General features: G+C 51.1%; 1 protein-coding gene across 2 annotated transcripts in view; it reads left to right on the top strand.

Annotated features, from left to right (window-relative positions):
- The first annotated feature begins 387 nt into the window (after positions 1 to 387).
- Positions 388 to 27,294, top strand: part of LOC133130136 (peroxisome proliferator-activated receptor gamma coactivator 1-alpha-like) — a 51,941-nt gene continuing 25,034 nt past the window's right edge. The window contains exons 1-4 of one of the 2 annotated variants that reach the window (XM_061244435.1): positions 388 to 553; positions 6,249 to 6,428; positions 21,794 to 21,991; positions 23,573 to 23,695. In XM_061244435.1, the coding sequence (XP_061100419.1) occupies positions 506 to 553; positions 6,249 to 6,428; positions 21,794 to 21,991; positions 23,573 to 23,695 (549 nt within the window). In that variant the 5' untranslated portion in view covers positions 388 to 505. Of the gene's footprint in view, positions 554 to 6,248; positions 6,429 to 21,790; positions 21,992 to 23,572; positions 23,696 to 27,294 lie in introns of both variants that reach the window. The other variant, XM_061244434.1, reaches the window with a different exon arrangement.

Below are 27,294 nucleotides of genomic sequence, written 5' to 3'. Positions count from 1 at the left end.
TCTGCGCACGACATTGCGGAGATACACCATATTAGCTCTTGACTGGCGTATCAGACTCTCAAAGCCGCTGTCGGTGTTTGTGTGGATGTTACCGACGACGCGCTCGCGATTCGAGTCGAGGAGGAGGGTCCACTGACGCCTTTGGGAGGGCTCGCTGGCTCACGCTCCTCTCCGGTCGTGCGCGCGGGGCAAAGAGCAACGGAGGCTCGACCTGTTTATAGGGGAAAGATTTATTTATCCCGGACTCCGCCTGCCGGGACGGAACGTCATTGGCTTTACTCGAGTTCTGTGGACGGAGGCGGGGCTGGCCGCCAGCCGTCACTCCCCTGCCTACTTTTAATAGCTTTGTCATGTGACAGCGAGCGGTTGTAAGACAGGTGCCTTCGGTTCAAGCTCAGTTACGGGGGTAGTTCCCTGAGCGAGAACTAGTGGAGAAATAGTGGATTTCTTTTTGTTTTGTTTTTTTTTTTAGATATATTTTTCCATATCGTCATTCAGTGCCTGGATGGCGTGGGACAGGTGCACGCAGGACTCTTTGTGGAGAGAATTTGAGGTGAGCAACTATTGACCAACTAATTTTAACTGTTGTGCTTCGGAACGATTTAGGGGGTGGGGGGATGGACCGTGGAGACCACAGTTTTATTGCTGATGCGCTCTCCGTGTACATAACTCACTGCACGGGGGTTAAGGAGAAACAGTGTGTGGGGGGCGGGGGGAGGCGCGGGTGTTTGTTTGCACGTCTCTTACATGAGACGCTTATGTCAGTTGTTTTTGGATGGTTTTTTTTTTGTGTATTCCGGTGCCGGTGATGCTGCCGGTCTCGGCAGGGCTGCCTGCATGCGCGCGCGCCGTGCGCTCGGGATTCTTTCCAGTCACGAGAAAGCGCTGCTCCCCGCGAGGCTGAGGCGACATTTATCCTGGCTCGCGAAGGGTTTCCGCTGGGAGCGTCGAAACGCCAGAAATATTCATCAATTAATTTATATCCTGTGCAACTTTTACCTCCGCTGCCATCGACACTGCATTGTTCTGGTTCGGTCCATTTGTTGTCCTCGTTTCAAGTCAGAATTATTTTACGGATGCTATAGGAGATGAGCGCTCGAAAATAATCTCTAGAATGGTAAATACTAACGGTACCGGGTGGCTTTTGACCGCATATATGTTTACATTCGCTGCGCTGAAATACTGTAGGCATGCTACTGAAATGACTACCAGCTCATGAGCAGTGTTAACTAATGTGTGAGTCTACGTTTGCCTCATGAAGCCATTGCATTCGCGTTTTTGTATGAAGAAAAAAAAATGCATTATGAACAACATCATCGAAATATTGCCTCACTACGCGAAGCTGTCAAATGCACGGTAAGTAGTGAATGCGATACTGTCTTGAACGTGGATTTAAAAAAATAAAAAATAAAATAAATAAATAAAAAACTTGCACTGGAGGCATTGCGAGATAGCATGGGCTAATATTAGAAAAAAAAATCCCATTGCATCCTCTGAGCCTAATACACGGACCATTCGCGATAAGCGTAATGGACACGGCTGCAGTTCAGCGCCTCGGCTATGCGCGCGGTGGCGGGGAGGCGCAAGTAGATAGCGCGCTGGCATTCGTTATCGAGACATTCTTGCGTCGCTAGCGGAGGTGTGTCACTGCCACTCTGCAGACCTAACGCCCCAAACCGCTGCGTTTGTTTTGACGATAAACAATCCACGAGAACCGTCGCAGGCCGCGTCTCGCGGTTTGGCTCGGGTATTTTAAACTTATTTGTGGACGCCGGTTTACGTGAATGTTTGCGTCGTTTCTTTAACGAAGTAGCGATACCGAAACACCTGTATCTGTCATGCAGCGTGTGAGCAACTGACTTTTATTCTCTGTAATCCTCACCGGACCTGGCTCTGTTTTTGGAATAATACCATTTGTTCAGAAGCGTCTCGGCCGCAGCAGGAACCCCGTATCATTTGTCAAAACAAACCCCTATGATCCACCGCAGCCCGCCTCTGCCGTCCGTTGACATGTTCACCGGAATGTGTTCGGTTGACACCTCCGGGCTGATCTCTAATCAGGCGGTCTTGCCGTTAGAAAGCCCTTTACAATCGTTTCTCCTCCACACCCTCTGCTGCTAACCATTCGGCGTCAACCTCGTCTGCGCACTCCCGATTTCACTGGGCTCTTTCAGACGCACTCACGGAAGTATAGATGACGACTGAAATTGTGCAGTGTGTACACTTTGAATTCTCTTCATTTTCTTGGCAATGACCAGTTTGCTTTTGTTTTAAGCTTCTGAAAAGCATCGTCCATGCCCTCTGGTTTGTCTGGTCTTGGCACTGGAGGTGTTGAAAGTGCTCCACCCTTCTATATTCCCTCACTGGAATATACCGACAACATCTGGAACTGAATCTATATGTATTTATAGGTCATTATGGATATATTAATTTCACGTGTTTACATTTGAGTCACACGCTGCGTTTCCCCTGGAAGACGGACGGAGAGCAGGGTGTGATGTGGTGACAGGTGCACTAACCCAGCCCTCCTGCTGGGGGGGGGGGGGACCTGACCCACACTCACCTGGTCTGCTCCAGGGCACCTGGGGTTGTCACGGTAACTCAGTGGGGCTGCACCTGTCCCACAAAAACAAGCTGTGAACTTGACTCCTGGTCCCTGGGGGGGGGGCGGGGGGGGGGAGGGGGGAAGAGGGGAGAGGAGGCAAGGGCAGGAGGGGAGAGAGAGAGGAGGGGAGAGGAGAGGGGAAGAGGGCAGGAGGGGAGAGAGAGGAGGGGAGAGGAGAGGGGAAGAGGGCAGGAGGGGAGAGAGGGAGGAGAGGAGGGGGGAGGAGGGGAGAGAAAGGAGGGGAGGGGAGAGGTGAGGGGAAAGGAGGGCAGGACGGGGGAGAGAGAGGAGAAGAGAGGGGGGGAGAGGAGGGGGGAGGAGGGGAGAGAGAGAGGAGAGGAGGGGAGAGGAGAAGGGGGGAGGTGAGGGGAAAGGAGGGCAGGAGGGGGGAGAGAGAGGAGAGGAGAGGGGGGGAGAGGAGGGGAGCGGGCAGGAGGGACACGTGTGTAAATCACAGCAGTGCACTGCAGGCCCTGTGTGCCGGGCTGTTTAAAGGCATACCATGGAGGTCTCACCGCACACTGCCGCGGCATGTGTGAGCCACTTTATTTAAGGCCGGGTATTTCAGTCACTGCTAAAAAGCAAGGTGTGTGTTTTGGGCCCAATGTACTTTCCTTCCCTCACTGAAGCCTGGAAGCTTTTGTAGGACTTGAAAACGAATCACATAGATGCAGATAGATTTAGTAAGAATACATGAAATAAAAACTGCCTGCAAAGTAGATTGTACACATCATCTGTGATTGGCTGAGCTGAACCTGCTGCCTTCCAGGCATCACTGAGCAAGGGAAAGTACCGTGAGCGTGTTTGCTTTGGAGAGAGGTGTGTGTGTGCAGCTGTAAGTGTGAGTGTGTGTGTGTGTGTGCAGGCATGTGAGTCTCTGTGTGTGTGCGTGCAGGTGTGTGTAGGTGTGTGAGTCTGTGTGTGTGTGTGTGTGTGTGTGTGTGTGTAGGTGTGTGAGTGTGTGTGTGTGTGTGTGTGTGTGTGTGTGTGTGTGTAGACTCCTCTCTCGCTGTGTGTTGGGCTGGTGATTAGCGGTTCATGTCCAGAGAGCAGCGCTGGAGACACAGATCTGCCAAACTGATCATTGGTTATGGATCATATTCATAAATCATCTGAGAGCAGGACAGCTGATGTAGGACCTGTTTCTGCTCTTCGTGTCCTGCCCTTATCCGCTATGTGTTAGAAGGGCCAAACTGATCCAGGGTCAGTGCGCCGAGACCGGGCCAGGAGGAAGCACGGCGTGCAGTGGGGTCACTTCCGCAGGAACTCCGCGGAATTATGCCGGGGATCGTCCCGGCCCGGAAAACTCCGGGGGGGGGTCCTGCGGGGGGAGCGAGTCCGGTCCTGCCCGGCACGCTCGAGAGTCAGTGAATCGTGCTCTCCTCCGTGCGCCCGAGTGCACACCGGGGTACCTGAAGACCGCGACTCTCACTGACTCTCACGGCGGCCATCTTAAGTCCCGTCCCAATACTGAAGTATAGTGAGTGCGTAGCGGCCGTGTTAAAGGTCCGCTCGGTCATTTCCGATGCTAATGAAATGCGAATGCCTTCCAGTACAGCAAGCGAAAAGGACTAGTTTGGTTACAATGGTGTGGAATTATTCTCCTGATATAAATAACAATTAAGGTGATTAAGCAGTTCAAATAATGTTGGACCGACACTGCTTCCTTGTATATCTTCAGTCTTCTTCTTTGTTTTTGATATATATTTGTTCTGATAGTACTTGTGCAGATCATCACCATGGAAATAAATTCATCACCCAGGTGAGGTAAGATATTGAAACGGAATCGTTGGCTAGGCAACGTTTTGCCAAATAAGCCATGGTGAATGATGAGCACCACGATACACCGTGGCGTGTAGTTGCCGATCCACGTAACTCTGTCGATTAGCGACCGGAATTACGGTGACCTCATTTCCTGGAAGTGTCACAGGATTCACTCCCAGCATGCATCGACACATATTGTTGGCATTCCCAGAATTCCTTGCTCTTCGTTGCCATCTATTAAGATTCAGATGAAGAGGGCAGCGTTGGTGGAATTTGGGGAGATGGCCCAATCGTGGTGAAGAATCATTATGCTTTCTCTGCATATTTTAAGAGAAATGTTATGGGAAACTTTGGAGGCGCATTCTCAGTTCGCTTGGCAGCAAGAATGCATGTGACACGCAGAGGGAGATGGGATGCCGTTGTGCGTGGTGGATGAAACATGGTCTGCTCTTGCTGCCCAACTCAACCCTTTCCCCGCGGTTCATTGTCATGTTCAGCGTTCAGACGCCGGCGATAGGCGACTGCAATGGGTCAGGAAGCGTGAGACCCTATAATTCAACCATTCTGCCAAAGAGCTTGTCCTGAATTGTTTCGGCAAATTCCAGCCGTATAAACTTATTGTTTGTAAAAAAAAAAAAAAAGACGAAAAGTAAAAAGTAAAACTAAACAAGCTGTGTGAGTCACTCTGTATGAGAACATCTGCTCAATGACTAAATGCAGCAGTGATAGGTACAAACTCTCAGAAATGTCAAGTTCTTGTCAGTTCCCTGCTGGACATACCTTTCCGCTGACAGCTGTAAGACATAAACTCCTGTTGACTCGTGAGAGAACTGCAGCTGTTCCCTTAAACAGATCTACAAAGCCTGCACACAGTTTTTTTGCAGGTGCAGCTTTTTTTGAGGTTAAACTTTTGATAAAGTAAGGAAAAAGCGCAACCTTAAACAGATCTAAAACCTTATCTTATCCAGAAAAGAAAGCAACGACAATGTGCGTTTGTGTGTTTTTGGCATTGGTTAAAATTTTTTTTAAAAAAAAGCAAAGAAGAGAAAAGGGAACTGGGGTTGGAAACAGCCCAAAGGGAATGTGACGGGCGGCCATCTTGTGTTCCGTGGTGCTTGTGCTTGATGGAAACTCTCTCTCATGTCTGGCACAAACCTCCTCCTCTCTACTCATGCGTAATGTGCTGGCTGATGATTTGTTTGACCTCTCCATCTCTCTAGTTAAACTTCTGGTTCTGTAGTGTGCTGAACATTATGTTCATGGACAGTGTTGCGGATGTTGACGATTTGGTTGACCTCCATCTCTTTAGTTTACGTTCTGGTCTGTAGTGAGAAGTTGTGGGCATGCATAATGTTGTGGTTTGGTTGTCTTTCCCTGCTGAAATAAGCTACTCAAGCTAGGTTTTGAAACAGCTGGTAGCTGGTTGACCAGTTCAGACCAGCTCCCAACTTGACACGGTTTGACCAGCTCAAGCTATGTTCTGAAACAGTTAGTAGCTGGTAGACCTGCTACCAGCTCAGATAAGCTACCAGCTGTAGGTTGACCAGCTCATTCCCAGCAAGACCGGCTTTATAACCAGCTTGGTCATGCTGGTTGACCAGCTCATACCCAGCCAGACCAGCTTATGACCAGCTTGACCAGTTTAATTAAGCTGGTCAAGCTGGCTGGATTTGACAGCAGGGTTTCCACCTCTCTAGTTAAGATTTCGGTCTGTAATGCACCAGCACTTGCCCTTCTCATGCATAATGTTTGGGTTGTTGTGGTTTTGGTTTGGTCCAGTTAAGGTTCTGGCCTGTATTGAGCCACACATTGTGTCCGTAACGTTGCGTCTGTTGACGTTTGGATTCACCGGTCCATTTCTCTGGTTCTGGTCCTGCAGTGTGCCGCCTTGGTGGGGGAAGACCAGCCTCTCTGCCCGGACCTGCCAGAGCTGGACCTCTCAGAGCTCGACGTCAGCGACCTGGATGCCGACAGCTTTCTGGGCGGGCTGAGGTGGTACAGCGACCAATCAGAAATCATTTCCAGTCAGTATGGCAACGAATCGTCAAACCTGTTTGAGGTAAGAGCTCTTATGGACTCCAGTAGCGTTTGGTCTTCTCTCTCTCTCTCTTTGTACGACAGCAGAGCCATCGCTGGCCGGCGGCCACTAAAATGTTTCACTTTCATTCAATGTCCTGAAAAGGAAATTCCATGACCTGTAAAAGTTCCAAGAATGCACCAAGGAATCTTCCATTCATAGTTATAAATTGATCGGCGCAGGAGTGGAAATGTACCGGATTGAAGCGGGACCCGAGGCTGATTCCGCGAGGTTCATAAAAACAAACCCATAAAATGGCTCGATTGCCCGGGTTTACAGATTGGGCTTTGGATCTCCAAACGCGTGATAAAGACACACGATACCGTGGCGACCTTTGACCTGCCATTCCTGTCTTCCTTTGAAAGAAGCTTATCAAAGTCTTTCATTCAGATCCAGCCAAGTTATCAGTGGGTTTGAAGAGGAGGACAGGGCACTAAGTAAACTCTTCATTCGGTCAGAGGTCATGTTGAGAAATACACTCCAAGCTCTGCAGTAAAACTTTAAACCCTTACACTTTTGTCACAAACCCAAACTACACCAGAGTGGCTAATCTACAATTAAGCAGTTTAAACGAGCTGGTACTGAAGGCACGTTTTGTTCCACTGCCTTTAATGGAGGGAGATTTCATCAGTATTGAAGGGATCTTTGTTTGCCGTATTCAGCTTTTGGTGGGATCGATTCCAAATTTAATCAGAACTGGCCCGTGCTGTGACAGGTTTTGTCGCAGAAGTGCCTGCAAATGTCAGCCATGTTTATAATCTCTTCTTTTATTACATTACATTATTAGCATGTTTATAATCTCTTCTTTTATTACATTGCATTATTAGCATGTTTATAATCTCTTCTTCTTACAACTGGTAACATGGCTGTGGGCAGAAGGAAAGGCCTGCAATTGGCCTGGGTTTGACCAAGGTTTGGCCCAGGTTTGACCCAGGTTTGACCCAGGTTTGGCCCGGGTTTGGCCCGGGTTTGGCCCAGGTTTAGCCTGCCTGCAGGGCTTCCATAGCACTGCTGTATGAATTTGACCTGACCTGCCATTGGGCACAAGCCCAAGATTCAGATATAAATACCAACACAGCTACTGTTCTGGTCGTGGGTACATTTCCAAGAGGCTTACAGTGTGTGCATGTGCGTGTGTGTGTGTGTGTGTGTGTGTGTGTGTGTGAAAGAGTGAGACATTGTGTGAGTGAGTGTGACAGGGTATGTGTGTGTGAGAGTGTGTGTGCTGTATGTTTGTGTGAGAGTGTGATAGTGTGTGTGTGTGTGTGTATGTTTGTGTGAGAGTGTGTGATAGCGCATGTGTGTGTTAGTTGCTGTGATAGACTCTGAGGGGGGATTTATTATGTGCTGATGTGTGGAACCCCAGTCGAGGAACAGGACACCCCGTTTCCTCTGCGGCTGTGTGTGTGTGAGTGTGAGTGTGAGTGTGAGTGTGAGTGTGTGTGTGTGTGTGTGAGTGTGTGTGTGTGTGTGTGTGTGTGTGTGTGTGTGAGTGTGTGTGTGTGTGTGTGAGTGTGTGTGTGTGTGTGTGTGTGTGTGTGTGTGTGTGTGAGTGTGAGTGTGAGTGTGAGTGTGAGTGTGAGTGTGAGTGTGAGTGTGAGTGTGTGTGTGTGTATGTGTCTGTGAGTGTCTGTGAGTGTGTGTGTGTGTGTATGTATGAGCGTGTGTGAGTGTGTGTGTGTGTGTGAGTGTGTGAGTGTGAGTGTGTGTGTGTGTGTGTGAGAGAGAGAGAGAGAGAGAGAGAGAGAGAGAGAGGGTGGGTGAGAGGGTGAGGTAGATTTTGGTTAAAAAGATTTCTGTCCTTGTCCTGTCACTGGAAAAGACTGTTTTGCCTCTAGTGTGCAATACTGGGACTGGCCCGTAGGGGCCGCTGTAACGCCCAGTCACATCCCACACATGAGTTATGACCAAATATCTCTTGGGTAAAAGAGAGGTTGGCATATCTATATTTTTTCCCCCACTTCTTTTCAAACAGCCGGCAGTGCTGCTGTGTGACTGCCGTCCATGTGAGAAGGGGGGGGGGGGGGGCCCTCTAGATTCAGGGTCCCCCCTCCTGAGCCCTATCAGCAGGAAGGAACCATCGGGGGACAGCCTGTAGCCTAGTGGCTAAGGTACATGACTGGGGCAGCCCGTAGCCTAGTGACTAAAGTACATAACTGGGGCAGCCTGTGGCCTAGTGGCTAAGGTACATGACTGGGGCAGCCCGTAGCCTAGTGACTAAAGTACATAACTGCGGCAGCCTGTGGCCTAGTGACTAAAGTACATAACTGGGGCAGCCTGTGGCCTAGTGGCTAAGGTACATGACTGGGACAGCCTGTAGCCTAGTGGCTAAGGTACATGACTGGGGCAGCCTGTAGCCTAGTGGCTAAGGTACATGACTGGGGCAGCCTGTGGCCTAGTGGCTAAGGTACATGACTGGGGCAGCCCGTAGCCTAGTGACTAAAGTACATAACTGCGGCAGCCTGTGGCCTAGTGACTAAAGTACATAACTGGGGCAGCCTGTGGCCTAGTGGCTAAGGTACATGACTGGGACAGCCTGTAGCCTAGTGGCTAAGGTACATGACTGGGGCAGCCTGTAGCCTAGTGGCTAAGGTACATGACTGGGGCAGCCTGTAGCCTAGTGGCTAAGGTACATGACTGGGGCAGCCTGTAGCCTAGTGACTAAGGTACATGACTGGGGCAGCCTGTAGCCTAGTGACTAAGGTACATGACTGGGGCAGCCTGTAGTCTAGTGGCTAAGGTACATGACTGGGGCAGCCTGTAGCCTAGTGGCTAAGGTACATAACTGGGGCAGCCTGTAGCCTAGTGGCTAAGGTACATAACTGGGGCAGCCTGTGGCCTAGTGGCTAAGGTACATGACTGGGACAGCCTGTAGCCTAGTGGCTAAGGTACATGACTGGGGCAGCCCATAGCCTAGTGACTAAGGTACATAACTGGGGCAGCCCGTAGCCTAGTGACTCAGGTACATAACTGGGGCAGCCTGTGGTCTAGTGGCTAAGGTACATGACTGGGGCAGCCTGTAGCCTAGTGGCTAAGGTACATGACGGGGGCAGCCTGTAGCCTAGTGGCTAAGGTACATAACTGGGGCAGCCTGTGGCCTAGTGGCTAAGGTACATGACTGGGACAGCCTGTAGCCTAGTGGCTAAGGTACATGACTGGGGCAGCCTGTAGCCTAGTGACTAAGGTACATGACTGGGGCAGCCTGTAGCCTAGTGACTAAGGTACATGACTGGGGCAGCCTGTAGTCTAGTGGCTAAGGTACATGACTGGGGCAGCCTGTAGCCTAGTGGCTAAGGTACATGACTGGGGCAGCCTGTAGCCTAGTGGCTAAGGTACATGACTGGGGCAGCCTGTAGCCTAGTGACTAAGGTACATGACTGGGGCAGCCTGTAGTCTAGTGGCTAAGGTACATGACTGGGGCAGCCTGTAGCCTAGTGGCTAAGGTACATGACTGGGGCAGCCTGTGGCCTAGTGGCTAAGGTATATGACTGGGGCAGCCTGTAGCCTAGTGACTAAGGTACATGACTGGGGCAGCCTGTAGCCTAGTGGCTAAGGTACATGACTGGGGCAGCCTGTAGTCTAGTGGGTAAGGTACATGACTGGGGCAGCCTGGAGCCTAGTGGCTAAGGTACTTGACTGGGACAGCCTGTAGTCTAGTGGCTAAGGTACATGACTGGGGCAGCCTGTAGTCTAGTGGCTAAGGTACATGACTGGGGCAGCCTGGAGCCTAGTGGCTAAGGTACTTGACTGGGACAGCCTGTAGCCTAGTGACTAAGGTACATGACTGGGGCAGCCTGTAGCCTAGTGACTAAGGTACATAACTGGGGCAGCCCGTAGCCTAGTGACTCAGGTACATAACTGGGGCAGCCTGTGGTCTAGTGGCTAAGGTACATGACTGGGGCAGCCTGTAGCCTAGTGGCTAAGGTACATGACGGGGGCAGCCTGTAGCCTAGTGGCTAAGGTACATAACTGGGGCAGCCTGTGGCCTAGTGGCTAAGGTACATGACTGGGACAGCCTGTAGCCTAGTGGCTAAGGTACATGACTGGGGCAGCCTGTAGCCTAGTGACTAAGGTACATGACTGGGGCAGCCTGTAGCCTAGTGACTAAGGTACATGACTGGGGCAGCCTGTAGTCTAGTGGCTAAGGTACATGACTGGGGCAGCCTGTAGCCTAGTGGCTAAGGTACATGACTGGGGCAGCCTGTAGCCTAGTGGCTAAGGTACATGACTGGGGCAGCCTGTAGCCTAGTGACTAAGGTACATGACTGGGGCAGCCTGTAGTCTAGTGGCTAAGGTACATGACTGGGGCAGCCTGTAGCCTAGTGGCTAAGGTACATGACTGGGGCAGCCTGTAGTCTAGTGGCTAAGGTACATGACTGGGGCAGCCTGGAGCCTAGTGGCTAAGGTACTTGACTGGGACAGCCTGTAGCCTAGTGACTAAGGTACATGACTGGGGCAGCCTGTAGCCTAGTGACTAAGGTACATAACTGGGGCAGCCCGTAGCCTAGTGACTCAGGTACATAACTGGGGCAGCCTGTGGTCTAGTGGCTAAGGTACATGACTGGGGCAGCCTGTAGCCTAGTGGCTAAGGTACATGACGGGGGCAGCCTGTAGCCTAGTGGCTAAGGTACATAACTGGGGCAGCCTGTGGCCTAGTGGCTAAGGTACATGACTGGGACAGCCTGTAGCCTAGTGGCTAAGGTACATGACTGGGACAGCCTGTAGCCCAGTGGCTAAGGTACATGACTGGGGCAGCCTGTAGCCTAGTGGCTAAGGTACATGACTGGGGCAGCCTGTAGCCTAGTGGCTAAGGTACATGACTGGGACCTGGAACGTTGGTGGTTCGAGCCCTATAAGATCTGCACAGCTGTTGGGCCCTTGAGCGAGGCCCTTAGCCTCGCCTTGCTCCAGGGGGGGATTGGCCCCTGCTTAGTCTAAATCAACTGTAAGTCGTTTTGGATAAAAGCATCAGCTAAATAACTGTCGTGTCATGGATAAGGAGAAGAGGCAAGTATTTCGGCTGTGTCCCACACCTGTCACTGCTCCCTGTGGAATCTGCTGTTGTTATAGTAACAGCACCGTGACGATTGTATTTTAGGCTGACAGTGCTAACTGTTCGATCAGCCCCTTCACACAATCGCTAGCGATGGACGCGTTCGCACGCCCCTGCTCCGGGTGTTCCCGGCGTTCCCGGTATTCCAGATGAAGAGCGGGCGTTGTGTCCCACTTCACGAGTCACTGGATTAAAAGCGTCGGCCGGGTGCCAATAATGTAATTTAGGGCTGTGTAGCGTGGCAGCGTGCGTGCTAAATCATCTCTCAGGAATAACGGGCTGTGTTTTAACCTCCATCACCCCCGAGCGTTCAGCTGTCGCGGTGCCCATGCGGGCCTGCCTGGGGAGGGGGGGGCCTGCAGAACGCCCTGGGGAGGGGAGGGGGGGGGGGGGGGGGGGGGGGCTGCTCATTCGGGTGGTCCGGGCGGGGGCGAGCCCTCTTTATCATTCACCCAGGAGAGATTTAAAAAAAAAAGTTCTGCGCCGTAAACCCGTCTCCAAGCCGTTGGGAATATTCAGGGAATGGCACACAGTGCAACCGGCAAGAGTTGTCACCGTGTCCGGACTGGCATCTCGGAATGTGTGTACTGTATGTAGGGACTGTATGTGTGCTGTATGTAGGGCCTGTAGGTGTGCTGTATGTAGGGACTGTATGTGTGCTGTATGTAGGGACTGTATGTGTACTGTATGTAGGGCCTGTATGTGTGCTGTATGTGTGCTGTATGTAGGGACTGTATGTGTGCTGTATGTAGGGACTGTATGTGTGCTGTATGTAGGGCCTGTAGGTGTGCTGTATGTAGGGCCTGTAGGTGTGCTGTATGTAGGGACTGTATGTGTGCTGTATGTGTATTGTATGTAGGGCCAGCGGGGGACAAACAGCGACGTAATTACAATGCTGTACTATCTTTATTTGTCTCACATTATTTAATTGAACCCACAGCTTCAAAGATAATATCCGGCGTTACCTTGCCGGGTGTTCCCGGGTGTTCCCGGGTGTTGTTCCCGGGCGTTGCCGGGCGTTGCCGGGCGTTGGCAGCCTTTGGCGGGTGTTTACAGTGTAACCTCTCTGTCATAGACCCCTCACGGGTCTGCTCCGTGCCCACGGTCCGGACAAGCTGACCGTAGTTCCAGGGAGGGTGCCCAAGGGCTGGCCGATGTTCCCGTGTTTGGTGGAGCAGGGTGGCATCTGATGTTTTTGTGTTTGGTGGAGCAGGGTGGCATCTGATGTTCCCGTGTTTGGTGGAGCACGGTGGTCTCCGATCCCCCTGATTTATCTCCTCCTGTCTGCAGCGACTCGTTTGGAATCCGGTGTCAGTCTCGGTCGTAAATTCAGCCGGCTCGGTAAAAGGACAGAGGAGTTTGTCAGTTTGTCAGTTTGTCCCCAGCTCGGCCAAATGACTCCCTCCTCCGCTCCGGGTTTCCTCAATGAGCAGTGATTACCTAAGTGACACTGTTACACAGACACTGTTCTCAGCTACTGTCCTGCTGGAGTGCTCACTCCTGGTCCTGGAGAGCCGCAGGGTGTGCTGGAGTGCTCACTCCTGGTCCTGGAGAGCCGCAGGGTGTGCTGGGGTCCTCACTCCTGGTCCTGGAGAGCCGCAGGGTGTGCTGGGGTCCTCACTCCTGGTCCTGGAGAGCCGCAGGGTGTGTTGGGGTCCTCACCCCTGGTCCTGGAGAGCTGCAGGGTGTGCTGGGGTCCTCACCCCTGGTCCTGGAGAGCCACAGGGCGTGCTGGCTTTCACTGTTACTCCGGTGGCCTGTAGCGTAGTGGTTACGGTGTATGACTGGGACCCGCAAGGTCGGTGGTTCAATCCCCGGTGTAGACACAATAAGAACCGCACAGCCGTTGGGAAGCAAGGCCCTTAACCCTGCATTGCTCCAGGGGGGGATTGTCTCCTGCTTACTCTACTTAACTGTACGTCGCTCTGGATAAGAGCGTCTGCCAAATGCCATCAATGTAATGTAATGTAATGTTACTCAACATTGATCGATGTTCTCGGTCTGCAGTTTACAGCATTCCTCCTCATGTTGAATGAAGCCTTGGACGATCAGATTCCGTTTGGGAATGTGTCGTGCACGTAGTCACGCTGTGTGCCCACTCACAGGGGAATGGCTGGAACGTGGGAATGTTGTATATGAGGTGGTACGGTGTGCTCTGGGTTCCAGCGGCCTGGGTTAGCGCAGCCTGTTTTTATACAGTACAGTAGCTGTTTTTACGGACAGGACCGCGAGAGAGTCCCGGCTCTCGTGTTCGCGTTAGCGCGTTAGCATGTTAGCGCGTTAGCATGTTAGCGTGTTCGCGTTAGCACGTTAGCGTGTTCGCGTTAGCATGTTAGCGTGTTCGCGTTAGCACATTAGCGTGTTCGCGTTCGCGCCGCACTCCGAGTCGCGGTGACTGCTGAGAACAGGAGAGATATTTATTCGACGCCGTCATTCTGCCATTTCAAAGCCGGTGACTCCTAGTAAAAATAAAGTGCAGTGTGCAGTGTGCATTCGCAGTGTGCAGTGTGCATTCACACAAGTCCAGTGGAGCGGCTATAAGCAAAATTCCCTGACACTGAAGATGGAGCGATATGCACAATCAGCATTACACAGTAAACATCAAAGTCCCCTCTCTCTGTCTCTCTCTCTCTCTCTCTCTCTCTCTCTCTCTCAATTAAAAAATAATATGCTAATATATGCTTTATTGGAATGGCACGAGATGTATTTTTTTGTTGCCAAAGCACAAAAAGAACATTGAACATACACCATTGAACACATGAACATACTCTCTCTTCCTCTCTCCATCTCTCCCTCTCTCTCTCTTCCTCACACACAACCTCTCTCCCTCTGTCCCTCCCTCTCTCCCTCTGTCCCTCCCTCCCTCTCTCTCTCTCTCTCTCTCTCTCTCTCTCTCTCTCCCTTTGTCCCTCCCTCTCTCTCTCTCTCCCTCTGTCCCTCCCTCTCTCCCTCTGTCCCTCCCTCTCTCTCTCTCTCTCTCCCTTTGTCCCTCTCTCCCTCTCTCTCTCCCTCTGTCCCTCCCTCCCTCTCTCTCTCTCTCTCTCTCTCTCCCTCTGTCCCTCCCTCTCTCTCTCTCCCTCTCTCCCTCCCTCTCTCTCTCTCCCTCTGTCCCTCTCTCCCTCTCTCTCTCTCTCTCCTCCTCTCGCGGGGCCGTGTTTGATGAGTGTGAAGCACACAGGCGCCCGTACGAAAATGAGAAAATCCTCTGTGGTGTAGCTGGGCTGGCTGTGAACCCTGCCCCCCCCCCCAGCATGAGGGACCCTGCCCCCCCCCCACCCCCCAGCTGAATTTTAAGCGTTACTGTACGTCCACAGTTGGGGGGGGCTCCCCCTATAATGAGGGAACATGTACATTAATATTTCGGCACTTAGCGGAAGCTCTCGTCCCGAGCCAGCGCTGTGACTGTTTCACACGCGAGTCCATTTACACGCCTGCAAACCATTATTCCTAACCCCCCCCCCCCCCCCATTCCTTCTTAACCCCCCACCCCCATCCCTATCCAGGTCTTGTGTTGGTAATGTCCCAGCCGCTGGTTACGACTTTATGGGTGTTGGGTTTGGGGTGTGTTATGAGGCCCCTCTGTCAGCCGCAGGGGATTGTAGATTGTGGTTTGGGCTGTTGTGGGGTGTGGAGTTTGGGGATAGTGGATTGTGGTTTGGGCTGTTTTTTGGTGTTGAGTTTGGGGTTTGTGGATTGTGGTTTGGGCTGTTGTGGGGTGTGGAGTTTGGGGATAGTGGATTGTGGTTTTGGCTGTTTTTGGGTGTTGAGTTTGGGGTTTGTGAATTGTGGTTTGGGCTGTTGTGGGGTGTGGAGTTTGGGGATAGTGGATTGTGGTTTGGGCTGTTGTGGGGTGTGGAGTTTGGGGATAGTGGATTGTGGTTTGGGCTGTTGTGGGGTGTGGAGTTTGGGGATAGTGGATTGTGGTTTGGGCTGTTGTGGGGTGTGGCGTTTGGGGATAGTGGATTGTGGTTTGGGATATTTTTGGGTGTTGAGTTTGGGGTTTGTGGATTGTGGTTTGGGCTGTTGTGGGGTGTGGAGTTTGGGGATAGTGGATTGTGGTTTGGGCTGTTGTGGGGTGTGGAGTTTGGGGATAGTGGATTGTGGTTTGGGCTGTTTTTTGGTGTTGAGTTTGGGGTTTGTGGATTGTGGTTTGGGCTGTTTTGGGGATTGTGGTTTGGGCTGTTTTGGGGATCACCAGCCTCAGCAGGACCTTGAGATTCACCCCTCAGGGGAGCGGAGCTGAGCCCCAAATAAACACACAGGAGGGGAACAGTCTCTCTCCCTCTCCTCTCCTCTGTCTCTCTCTTCCTGTATCTTTCTGTCATTCTATTTCTCTGGCTCTTTTTATCTGCTTTCTTCCTTTCCCATTTTCTCTTTCTCCATCTCCGTTTCTCTCTTCTCATTCCCCATTTATTTCTCTCTCCCTCCGCCCCTCTTTCCCTATCTCTCTCTCCCTCTCCCTCTCTTTCCCTCTCTCTCTTTCCCTCTCTCTCTCTCTGTGATCTTGCGGAGTGCAGAAGGCTGGCTGGGTGGGAGGGTGTGTGCTTTATTAAAACCCTCAGACTGCAGTGTTTACACGCGTGTTTCCGATCCGCACTATTTTTGGAGCGGAGGGATAATCTGCCTGAGACAGCCCAGAGGAGCTCAGCCAATCAGCTGTGCTGCAGGATATTCCCCACTTCCTGTTTCAGCACCAAAGCTGGCTGGAGCCCCCCCCCTCCCGTCTCACTCTCCGGGAGGAGGGGTGTAACTCCACGGATTCGGGGAATGCCGATCCGTCAGAGCCGTGTGTGTGTGTGTGTGTGTGTGAGTGAGTGTGTGTGTGTGTGTGTGTGTGTGTGTGTGAGTGTGTGAGTGTGTGAGTGTGTGTGTGCGTGTGTGAGTGTGTGAGTGTGGGTGAGTGTGTGAGTGTGGGGTGGAGGGGGGCAGCACCGTGCCCAAGTGCTCACTCCAACACTTGGGACCGCGCTTCCCTCTCGGGTCGTTCAGCGCACTCTTGTCCCTGGTTCTGGTTGGCACTCTATGGGCCGTCGCTCTGGCGGAAAGCGTCCGTGGAATGACTAACGTAAGGTAATGTGATGGTCCCACGTGCCTCCTCTCGGTGCAGGGGGGGGGCGGTAATTGTCTCGTGCCCCTCCTCCTCGAAAGCCGCCATGTGACCCCGGGAGCTTCGCCGTGTCCTGGGCCACGGACAGCGAAACGGACAGAGACATTTTAAAGAACTTACTCAGTGAAGTTCCTGGTAGCTGAGTGAAAAGCTGACGCATAAAACGATGTGTCAGAATTACTGTGCGTTGGGGTGTCTCGGTGGCGCAGCCTGTAGAGCACTGACCGCATGCTCATTGCGAGCCGCGACGTCAGCGGTTTGAATCCGACCGTCTGACATTTGTCGCATGTCTTTCCCTCTCTCGCTCCCATTCTTCCTGTCTCTCTATACTATACTGTCCAATAAAGGCAGAAAAAAAAGAATTCCTGTGCGTTACCGTCTCTTCTGTGTTTGTCTAGAAGGCCCGCTGCTTGTTTCTGGGGGTGTGAATCGCAGTTTTTGTTTCGGCCTCCGTGTCTCTTCTCAGGAATGTGGACGGCAGCCCCTCTGTGAAGATACGCCATCGCCATCGCTAACGCTAATGCCACCGCTAACGCTAATACCGCCGCTAATGCTCACGCTAATGCCACGCTAATGCCACCGCTAACGCTAACGCTAATACCACCGCTAATGCTAATGCTAATACCACCGCTAACGCTAATACTGCCGCTAATGCTAACGCTAATACCGCCGCTAATGCTAACGCTAATGCCACCGCTAATGCCACCGCTAACGCTAATGTCGCCACTAATGCTAATGTCGCCGCTAACGCTAATGATGACACCAGTGCATTACAGCACTTTATCTCCACTCCCCGTCGTTCCTCCCCACGAATGATAACGGAGTAACGCAGCAGCTGGTGCACATTAAACGTACATTTGTTAAAAGATAACGGTGACGCGGGGGCTTATATCGGCGATATCGTGAAGCGGGAACAGAGAGAAACCGCCCTGGGGGCATGGTCTGTCGGCTCAGATTCAGATCCAGATAAACGCCGGAGCGACTCGTTCTCCCGTTCTTTCCGCCTCAGCAGAAAGGGGCCCGGCCCTCAAAACAGAACCGGGAATCAGTGTCAGAGACGTGGGCACAGCCGTGAGTCTGCTCTTTGGGCTGGGTGTACTGAGTGTCAGTGACGTGGGCACAGCCGTGAGCCTGCTCTTTGGGCTGGGTGAGGGCACATCGGCCCTGTGAATGAAGCCTGATTCAGGAGATCTCAGGTGGTGTGTGTGTGAGTGTGTGAGTGTGAGTGTGTGTGTTGTGTGTGAGAGTGTGTGTGTGAGTGTGTCTGTGTGTGTGTGAGTGTGTGTGTTGTGTGTGAGTGTGTCTGTGTGTTGTGTGTGAGTGTGTGTGTGTTGTGTGTGAGAGTGTGAGTGTGTGTGCGCATGTGTGTGTGTGTGTTTGTGTGTGAGTGAGTGTGTGTGTGCATGTGTGTATGTGTGTGTGATTGTGCGTATGTGTGTGTGTGATTGTGTGTATGTGTGTGATTGTGTGTGTATGTGTGTGAGTGTGTGTGAGTGTGTGTGAGTGTGTCTGAATGTGTGTGAGTGTGTGTGAGTGTGTGTGAGTGTGTGTGAGTGTGTGTGAGTGTGTGTGTGTGCGCTGGGCCACTGCTCCACCCCCGTCGTCGAAGAACCAGAGTGGTTTATTTTTAGCCCTGTGTTTACTTCCTGCCTGAGAGATTTTGGGGTTGAAGGGGAGGGACTGTGTGTGTAAAATCCATTCAGGTAATCCCCCCCGCCCATCCCGCCCCCCCCGCTAAGAGCAGTGAATCCCCTGCAGTGGGTTTATCCACCAATCAGCACAAAGCATTCTCAAAGGGTCTGTGCTTGAAGCTGGTGGGGGTGAATAATTATTATCCATTTTTTAAATTATTTTTATTATTTATATTTATTATTATAATTCTTTTATTTATCAGGTACTGTGCACATTACTCAACATTTTCAGTTCATACATCAATGTAAATGTGCCCCAGTTAGCTAATGAGCTAATGAGCTCATTTTGATCTGTAGTCCCTAACCTGCATGTCTTTGGACTATGTGAGGAAACCCACGCAGACCATGCAGAACATGCAGAAACTCCACACAGACACAGGGAGAACATAGATCCCACTGCATCGGCTGGGTCTAACGGCAGGGACTACGGATCCCACAGCGAGCGCCAACCGCAAGGAAAACTAGTTTTTGTGTTTGTGTTGCAGGCCCACGTGCAGAACGTCACCGGTTATATTAAGTTTATTCATGTGGGTATTTTTACTGTAGAAATTCAGGGTGAGGGTTTTAGCTGAAGGGTACCAAGGCAGGGATTGTAGCCCAGTACCAAAATCTTTATGCTAACGTGAGTGTGTGTGTGTGTGTGTGTGTGTGTGTGTGTGCGTGCGTGCGTGCACGTGCATGCTCCAGGTATTTCAAAACCTAGCTTGAGCTGTATTTTTCAGCAGCTTGCATGTGTGTGTGTATGCCCTGGGTATGTAGTTTTTACATTGTAGCTTCAAGGTTATTTATAGCGTTTGTAATTGTGTGCAGGTGTGTGTTTGTGTCTATGTGACTGTGTGTGTGCGTATGTGTGTGTATGTATTGCTCACTGTGTACTGAGCTAAAAGATCAGGCCGCTGGTATTGCAGGCTCTGTTCTGCTCCTGCTGTGTTACACTCATGTGCTATATTCCCTGTGTGTGCTGTGCTGAGGGGTTTACCTGTCTGTCTCCTCCTCCTGTTGAGCTGTGCTGTGGGGTTTACCTGTCTGTCTGCTCTTCTTGTTGAGCTGTGCTGTGGAGGCTAAGATGGCTGACTGTCTGTGCTGTAGCCCTACTCTACAGAGAAATAACACTACAGGCTGAAATCATATTCCTCGCCCCACCGTGTAGCTCTGCCCACCGTGTAGCTCTGCCCAGCGTGTAGCTCTGCCCACCGTGTAGCTCTGCCCAGCGTGTAGCTCTGCCCAGCGTGTAGCTCTGCCCAGCGTGTAGCTCTGCCCACCGTGTAGCTCTGCCCAGCGTGTAGCTCTGCCCAGCGTGTAGCTCTGCCCGGCTTCACGCAGTGTATTCTGAGTGTATTCCCCTGTGTTTATGCCGTGTTATTCCTGCTGTGTCAGATAAAGGCTGGCCTGTAGCGTAATGGTTAAGGTAAAGGACTGGGGCACGCCAGGTCAGTGGTTCGATTCCTGGTGTAGCCACAATAAGATCCACATGGCCGTTGGGCCCTTGAGCATGGCCCTTAACCCTGCGTTGCTCCAGGTGAGGATTGTCTCCTGCTTCGTCTAATCAACTGTACGTCGCTCTGGATAAGAGTGTCTGCCAAATGCCGTTAATGTAATAAACAGCCTGGGGTTAGGGTCCTTCCCCCGGCCTGAGGTACATTCAGTCTCCCCCCCTGTATGGAAGGGATGCACCTTTTGGCAGGTTTTGGCAGGCACGAAAAACGACAGGTTTGTTATTGTGCTTCTGTACTTTGATACATTCTCCCCCACCCCCCCCCACCCCAAAAGCCCCCCCCCCCCCCCCCCCCCCCGCCCCCTGCATTAACTTGTTTGCTTGCGATTTGGCCCTTTCCTGGTTTGCAGTTTGTAATCCGTGAGGCGCAGTTTGGTCACGATGAAAAAGGATCCCGCTATCTGGGTCATTGCCGGTATCAGTGGAACAGAGTCGAGCCGCGTTACTCCATAAAAGAGCTCTGCCAAACCGACGGCAGCGAGGCGTGGAACACAGCCGATAACTGGTCACCTGATAGGCTTTGTTCACAAATGTGTCAGTGTGCTTTATGGCCAAATATCATGTTCCAATTAAAGGACATTTTGTCCTATATATTTGTGTGTGTGTGTGTGTGTGTGTGTGTGAGAGTGTCTGCCTGTCTGTGTGTGTGTGCGCATGTATGGGGGGGAGGACACAGTTTACAGAACAGGTGTGGTATTTATCTCATATTTGATTTGAACGTTTGCCAGTAAATCTCACTTCTGCAGTGATAATGTGAAAGGCGCTCCAGTCGGTAACAGCAGCTCCGTTCATTAAAGATCTTATCTGACCTTCCTCCTCTGCGCCCTCCCCAGGTGCAGGGGCGGAGTTTCTGAACTCCAGGCCTCCTCTGAGAGCAAGCCGATTGGCTGCTTCTGCATAGTGGTCAGAGATTCTGTGTCCTCTAAAACAGCGCCCCCTCCAGTCCTGGAGTGGGCGCAGTGTCTGCCGGTGTAACTCCAGTCCTGGAGGGGGCGCAGTGTCTGCCGGTTTAACTCCAGTCCTGGAGGGGGCGCTGTGTCTGCAGGCACACACTGCAGGCTGCAGGCGGAGGTGTAGGAGGAGATGTGTGTGAGGGGCTAAAGGAGGAGGTGTGTGAGGCTGCAGGAGGAGGTGTGTGAGGGGCTAAAGGAGGAGGTGTGTGAGGCTGCAGGAGGAGGTGTGTGAGGGGCTAAAGGAGGAGGTGTGTGAAGCTGCAGGAGGAGGTGTGTGAGGGGCTAAAGGAGGAGGTGTGTGAGGCTGCAGGAGGAGGTGTGTGAGGGGCTAAAGGAGGAGGTGCAGGAGGAGGTGTGTGAGGGGCTGCAGGAGGAGGTGTGTGAGGCTGCAGGAGGAGGTGTGTGAGGGGCTAAAGGAGGAGGTGCAGGAGGAGGTGTGTGAGGGGCTGCAGGAGGAGGTGTGTGAGGCTGCAGGAGGAGGTGTGTGAGGGGCTAAAGGAGCAGTGGGGCGTTAGGATTCTGCTCTTTCTGCACGGTAATGTGCCGGCTTCAGGTGCGCTCGTTTTATGTCGCCCCAGGTGCCGTCTGCCGCGGTTTGTGTCGGTTTTGTTAAAAACTTCCCGTCTGCTCCCCTCCTCCGCGCGTTTATTTATTTATTTCTCTCTCTGTCCGCGGCGAGTACAATTAAAGACTGACGCGCCGGCGGAGTGCTGTCTGATGCATCGCGCGTGTCATTCCAGCCACACCTCATTTGCTGCTCCGCGTCCTCATTGCCTGGTGACAGTTTTATTTTTTTCCCAAAACTAGAATAGTGACACATTATTATATTAATACTGACAGACCTAGCTAGTGCGGAGAGAGAGAATGTTCCAGAGGAGGGCGAGAGCAGCTGTTTTGCCTGACAGCTCAAGTAATAGTTTATTTTAAAAAGTGTTAGCGTGCTCCGAGCTGAGTGTCGGTTAGAAAAGCAGAAACATATTGAATTGTGGCGTCTATCTCTCTCTCTCTCTCTCTCTGTCTCTCTCTCTCTCTCGGCCCCCTGCAGAAGATTGAGGAGGAGAGCGAGGCCAGCCTGCTGGCCGTTCTGACCGAGACGCTGGACAGCTTCCCCGTCGACGAGGACGGTCTGCCTTCCTTCGAGACCCTGACCGATTCGGGCGGGGCCAACGGCGAGGAACGGACCTGCCCCTCCCCCACCGCCACGCCCGACTGCCCCGCCCCGGCCGCGGAGTCCGAGGAGTCCCTGGTGAGCTTCCTCCCCACACCCGGTACCACAAAGCACAGCTCAAGCTAGGTTTTGAAAGAGCTGGAAACGGGTTGACCGGTTCAGACCAGCTCCCAGCTCGACATGGTTTGACCAACTCAAGCTATGTTTTGAAACCGGCTACCAGCTCAGACAAGCTACCAGCACTGGCTTGTTGACCAGCTCATAGCCAGCTAGACCAGCTTATGACCAGCTTGGCCAGCTCAGTGTTCAAGCCAGTCAAGCTGGCGTAGCTGGATTCTACAGCAGAGTGTACATGACCCGGCATGACCACAACGCCCTCTGACATTCAGCCATTCGGTTAACGTTTAATGCGCTCAATTTTAGATGGAATGTACCTTTTCGCTAACGCCACTCTGCCCTTTGTCCTTCGTTCTGAGTGACAAATTAAAACAAGGTTTATGTTTAGCTTTACAGGGAAAACATGTCGCACTATTTTCTGGGAATAATATTTTGGTATTGAGAGGTGCAGTCCCTTCAGGCACTTTCTGCAGAACGTGACCCCCCCCCCCCACAGCCAGGACTCGGTCCGCCCGCGATGCGTTTTCACATTAACTTCACGTCTGTAGATCGCTCCAAAGATAGTGTTAATATTAGGGCTATTGAGGGGACCAAAACTCTGTTCTTTGGCGGTTAACAGAACACCGACCTTTTAAAGTGTTTCACGCGACGAGATACGGACCTAAAGTCGTCGTGGTTGCACTGGCTGCGCGTCAATACGAAACCAAATCTTGCGGGCTTCGGGAAAGTGTTCTGTCGAGATGTCTTTTTAAAGGAATGAATTCAAGCTGCAGTTAATCACATTAAACGCCCGTGAATTCTGTGACGGCGCGTGACTCGGGAAGGGCTTGGGAAGAACGGGAACGCTGTGATATTCCGGCTCGTTCCTTTACCCCCTCTGCTGGGAAGAGCTCGGGGCCATGCCTGTTTAACAGCTCACTCTGCCTTTTTACATCGTTATTTCCCATTATGAAAAATGTGTTATTGTTTATTTTAATTATTCTCTGCTGGCTTGTCTCGCTGGTGCCTGCCGTAGCTGGTGTTCAGCCGGTGTGCAGACAGACGTAAAGTGAAGAGACGCAGTTGGTGCCAGAGGGAGACAGAGCTAATACAGTTAAAATCTTAAAACTCTTAAAAATCCTGGCAGCCTGCAGCCTACTGCCTAAGGTACGTGCCTGGGACAGTAGAAGGTCGGTGGCTCAAGTGTGGCCGCGATAAGATCCGCATAGCTATTGGGCCTCCAGGGGGGATTGTCCTCTGCTTAGTCTAATCAACTGTAAGTAGCTTTGGATACAAGCATGAGCAGGGGGGTGGGGGGTGGCCGGTGTTGTTTTAGGGAGTCACACGGACCGTCTCTCACACCCCTCTAGGGCAGGGGCAGGGGCAGGAGGATGGGGGGTTGTGGGTTGTGGGTGTTGTTTTAGGGAGTCACTCGGGCCCTCTCTCACACCCCTCTGGGGCAGGGGCCGGGGCAGGGGCAGGCGGATGGGGGGTTGTGGGTTGTGGGTGTTATTTTAGGGAGTCACACGGACCCTCTCTCACACCCCTCCCCTCCGTTCACAGCTGAAGAAGCTCCTGCTAGCCCCCGCTAATGCTCAGCTGAGCTACGACCCGCGTGCGCCCGCCAAGAGCCAGAACCATGCAGGCGCCAACCCACGGGCCAGACCGCCGCCCGCCGTCGCCAAGGTAACCACCCCTGCTGCTTTAAAAAAATATATATATATAGTAATTTTTTTTATTCATTTTTTTTCATCAAGGGACAAAAGACTAAAAATAGTATGTTATGAAATGACCACAGAGGTCATTCTGTTTGGTGTTGAAAGAAACCTTGTGACAAATGACTAAAAATAATTTGGAAAGGGATAGACCCACGCTGTAGCCTCATACTCAAACTGATTTTTGACAGAATGGTAAAATGGTAAATGACGGGTGTACCAAAGGAATTTCAAGACTTCTGCTGAGAGCATGAATGTGTTATGTGGCCTTTGTCCTTTGTGTGAGGTTCGAGTCTGTGTTTGTGTTTGTGTGACATTTGAGTTTGTGTGAGGTTTGAGTCTGTGTTTGTGTTTGTGTGACATTTGTGTTTGTGCTGTGTGTAAGGTTTGAGTGTTCATGTTTGTGCTGTGTGTGAGGTTTGAGTGTTCATGTTTGTGCTGTGTGTGAGATTTGAGTGTTGGTGTTTGTGCTGTGTGTGAGAGTTGAGTGTTGGTGTTTGTGCTGTGTGTGAGGTTTGAGTGTTCATGTTTGTGCTGTGTGTGAGGTTTGAGTGTTGGTGTTTGTGCTGTGTGTGAGGTTTGAATGTTGGTGTTTGTGCTGTGTGTGAGGGTTGAGTGTTTGTGTTTGTGCTGTGTGTGAGGTTTGAGTGTTGGTGTTTGTGCTGTGTGTAAGGGTTGAGTGTTTGTGTTTGTGCTGTGTGTGAGGGTTGAGTGTTTGTGTTTGTGCTGTGTGTGAGGGTTGAGTGTTTGTGTTTGTGCTGGGTGTGAGATTTGAGTGTTGGTGTTTGTGCTGTGTGTGAGGTTTGAGTGTGAGGTGTTTGTGCTGTGTGTGAGGTTTGAGTGTTCATGTTTGCGCTGTGTGTGAGATTTGAGTGTTGGTGTTTGTGCTGTGTGTGAGGGTTGAGTGTTTGTGTTTGTGCTGGGTGTGAGATTTGAGTGTTTGTGTTTGTGCTGTGTGTGAGGTTTGAGTGTTTGTGTTTGTGCTGTGTGTGAGGGTTGAGTGTTTGTGTTTGTGCTGTGTGTGAGGTTTGAGTGTTCATGTTTGCGCTGTGTGTGAGATTTGAGTGTTGGTGTTTGTGCTGTGTGTGAGGGTTGAGTGTTTGTGTTTGTGCTGTGTGTGAGGGTTGAGTGTTTGTGTTTGTGCTGTGTGTGAGGTTTGAGTGTTTGTGTTTGTGCTGTGTGTGAGGGTTGAGTGTTGGTGTTTGTGCTGTGTGTGAGGTTTGAGTGTTGGTGTTTGTGCTATGTGTGAGGTTTGAGTGTTGGTGTTTGTGCTGTGTGTGAGGTTTGAGTGTTCATGTTTGTGCTGTGTGTGAGGTTTGAGTGTTGGTGTTCATGCTGTGTGTGAGGGTTGAGTGTTGGTGTTTATGCTGTGTGTGAGGTTTGTATATTCCTGTTTGGGATTCACCGGTCTGTGTTTCTGGTGCAGTCGTGGTTGTTAAGTACTGGTCCCCGGTCTCCGGCGCGTCGCTCCGATAATGAAACGCCCCCGCTGATTACCGCTTGGCTCCAGCGTTCCCCATTAAGGCAGCTGTGCGGCTCACTAAAGCTCGCTTTAACGGTTCGCTTGCGTTCCAAGAGCCAAACCCCCAGGTTTTTAGCTTAATAGCGTCTCTCCTGAACGATTAAAACGTCCCAGTTTCGCCGGAGAAGCAGCTAACTGTTACTAGCCCAAGGAAAATTAAGACGGCCTTTAAGCAATAGAGGAAAACGAAAAAGGTCTAGTGTTTACAGTTCACTTTAATGCCTTGAATCGTCTGTGTGCGACGTTAAGGACGTTCTGTTCTCTCTATAATCTTATTTGCATGATGCTCCCGCTTAAATTTTTTAGAGTGAAGCTCTAGGGTCTGTGCGCCTGAAACTATTCTATAAAACCATAAAAGTTTATTTATCTACTATGTGTCGTTTATTTTAGTCTGTATTTGTACAAACAGTATGAAGTACATTTTGATATCATTTTAATTATCGTGCATTTCTGCCGCAGTAATTGTTTTGTAATTTTATTTCTGCCTAATTTACGGTTCTTTCCAACAATCTTTGTACTTGGAGTGATTTGTGTGTATCCGGACTGTGTGCTTGCATTATTACTGTAATAATTAAGTTATTACATTAATTGAGCTGTAACATAGATTTCAGTTAATTAATACATTATTCATTTTAACTTATTATTTAATTGATAATATTAAGTGATTAAATTCTGAATTAAATTGCTGCACGTTACATATACCCAGGGTGAGGTACATGGCTTTGGGTTTAGAAGGAACTCTTCATAAGGCAGGCTATGTACTGAAGGATTTAAGGCTGAGTAGATTTAGATGATTATACGTTTATTAACTGTATGAGGATCGTGACCTGCATTGCAATCAAAACAGCCACATTTACATTGAGTACTTCTTAACATTACATTTGGTTCTTTAGTAGGTGCTCCTACCCAATGATATACATTTCAATAACCCTTTTCCACAACTGGATATGATGAACAGAATCAATTCTTAAAAAGTACCTTTGCTCAAGAGCAGTGGGAACCTTAACAAAACCACACCTAATTCAACAGCTGGAGCAGGGCTGCCCAACCCTGTTCCTGGAGATCTACCGTCCTGTAGGCTTTCACTCCAACCCTAACAAAGCACACCTCATTCAACAGCTAGAGCAGGGCTGCCCAACCCTGTTCCTGGAGATCTACCATCCTGTAGGTTTTCACTCAAACCCTAACAAAGCACACCTCATTCAACAGCTAGAGCAGGGCTGCCCAACCCTGTTCCTGGAGATCTACCGTCCTGTAGGTTTTCACTCCAACCCTAACAAAGCACACCTCATTCAACAGCTAGAACAGGGCTGCCCAACCCTGTTCCTGGAGATCTACCGTCCTGTAGGTTTTCACTCCAACCCTAACAAAGCACACCTCATTCAACAGCTAGAGCAGGGCTGCCCAACCCTGTTCCTGGAGATCTACCGTCCTGTAGGTTTTCCCTCCAACCCTAACAAAGCGCACCTCATTCAACAGCTAGAGCAGGGCTGCCCAACCCTGTTCCTGGAGATCTACCGTCCTGTAGGTTTTCCCTCCAACCCTAACAAAGCACACCTCATTCAACAGCTAGAGCAGGGCTGCCCAACCCTGTCCCTGGAGATCTATAGTCCTGTAGGTTTTTATTTCATTTCAACCCTAATTTGGATCCATTGGATGGAGCGTTGATCTCCAGGAACAGGGTTGGGCAGCCCTACTCTAGATTATATAAATTATATAATTCAGATCCCTAACAGTTGTACTGCACTGTCATAAAAGCCTGTGGTTTACAGTGGCACAGTGCTTCCTTGCAATCGTGAGATTCTGGGTTTGAACCCCTGCTCAGCGTGGTGTTTGTGTGTTCTTCCTGTGTTCATGTGGGTCTTATCCAGGTACTCCGGTTTCCACACCAGAACACACGCGTGTCAGGTGAGGTGCACAGTGCTCCTGCCGCTGCTCTTGACCGAGGCCCTGGCCTCAGAGCTGGAGCTGGTCCCCGGGCGCTGCACTGTGGTGCCCACTGCTCCTAAGCAACTGGGATGGGTTAAATTCTGAAAAGAACCCCAAAG

This window comes from Conger conger, chromosome 6 (assembly GCF_963514075.1).
Source record: "Conger conger chromosome 6, fConCon1.1, whole genome shotgun sequence".
NCBI lineage: Eukaryota > Metazoa > Chordata > Actinopteri > Anguilliformes > Congridae > Conger > Conger conger.
The sequence above is the reverse complement of the archived record's forward strand: the minus strand, read 5'-3'. Positions and strand labels throughout refer to the sequence as shown.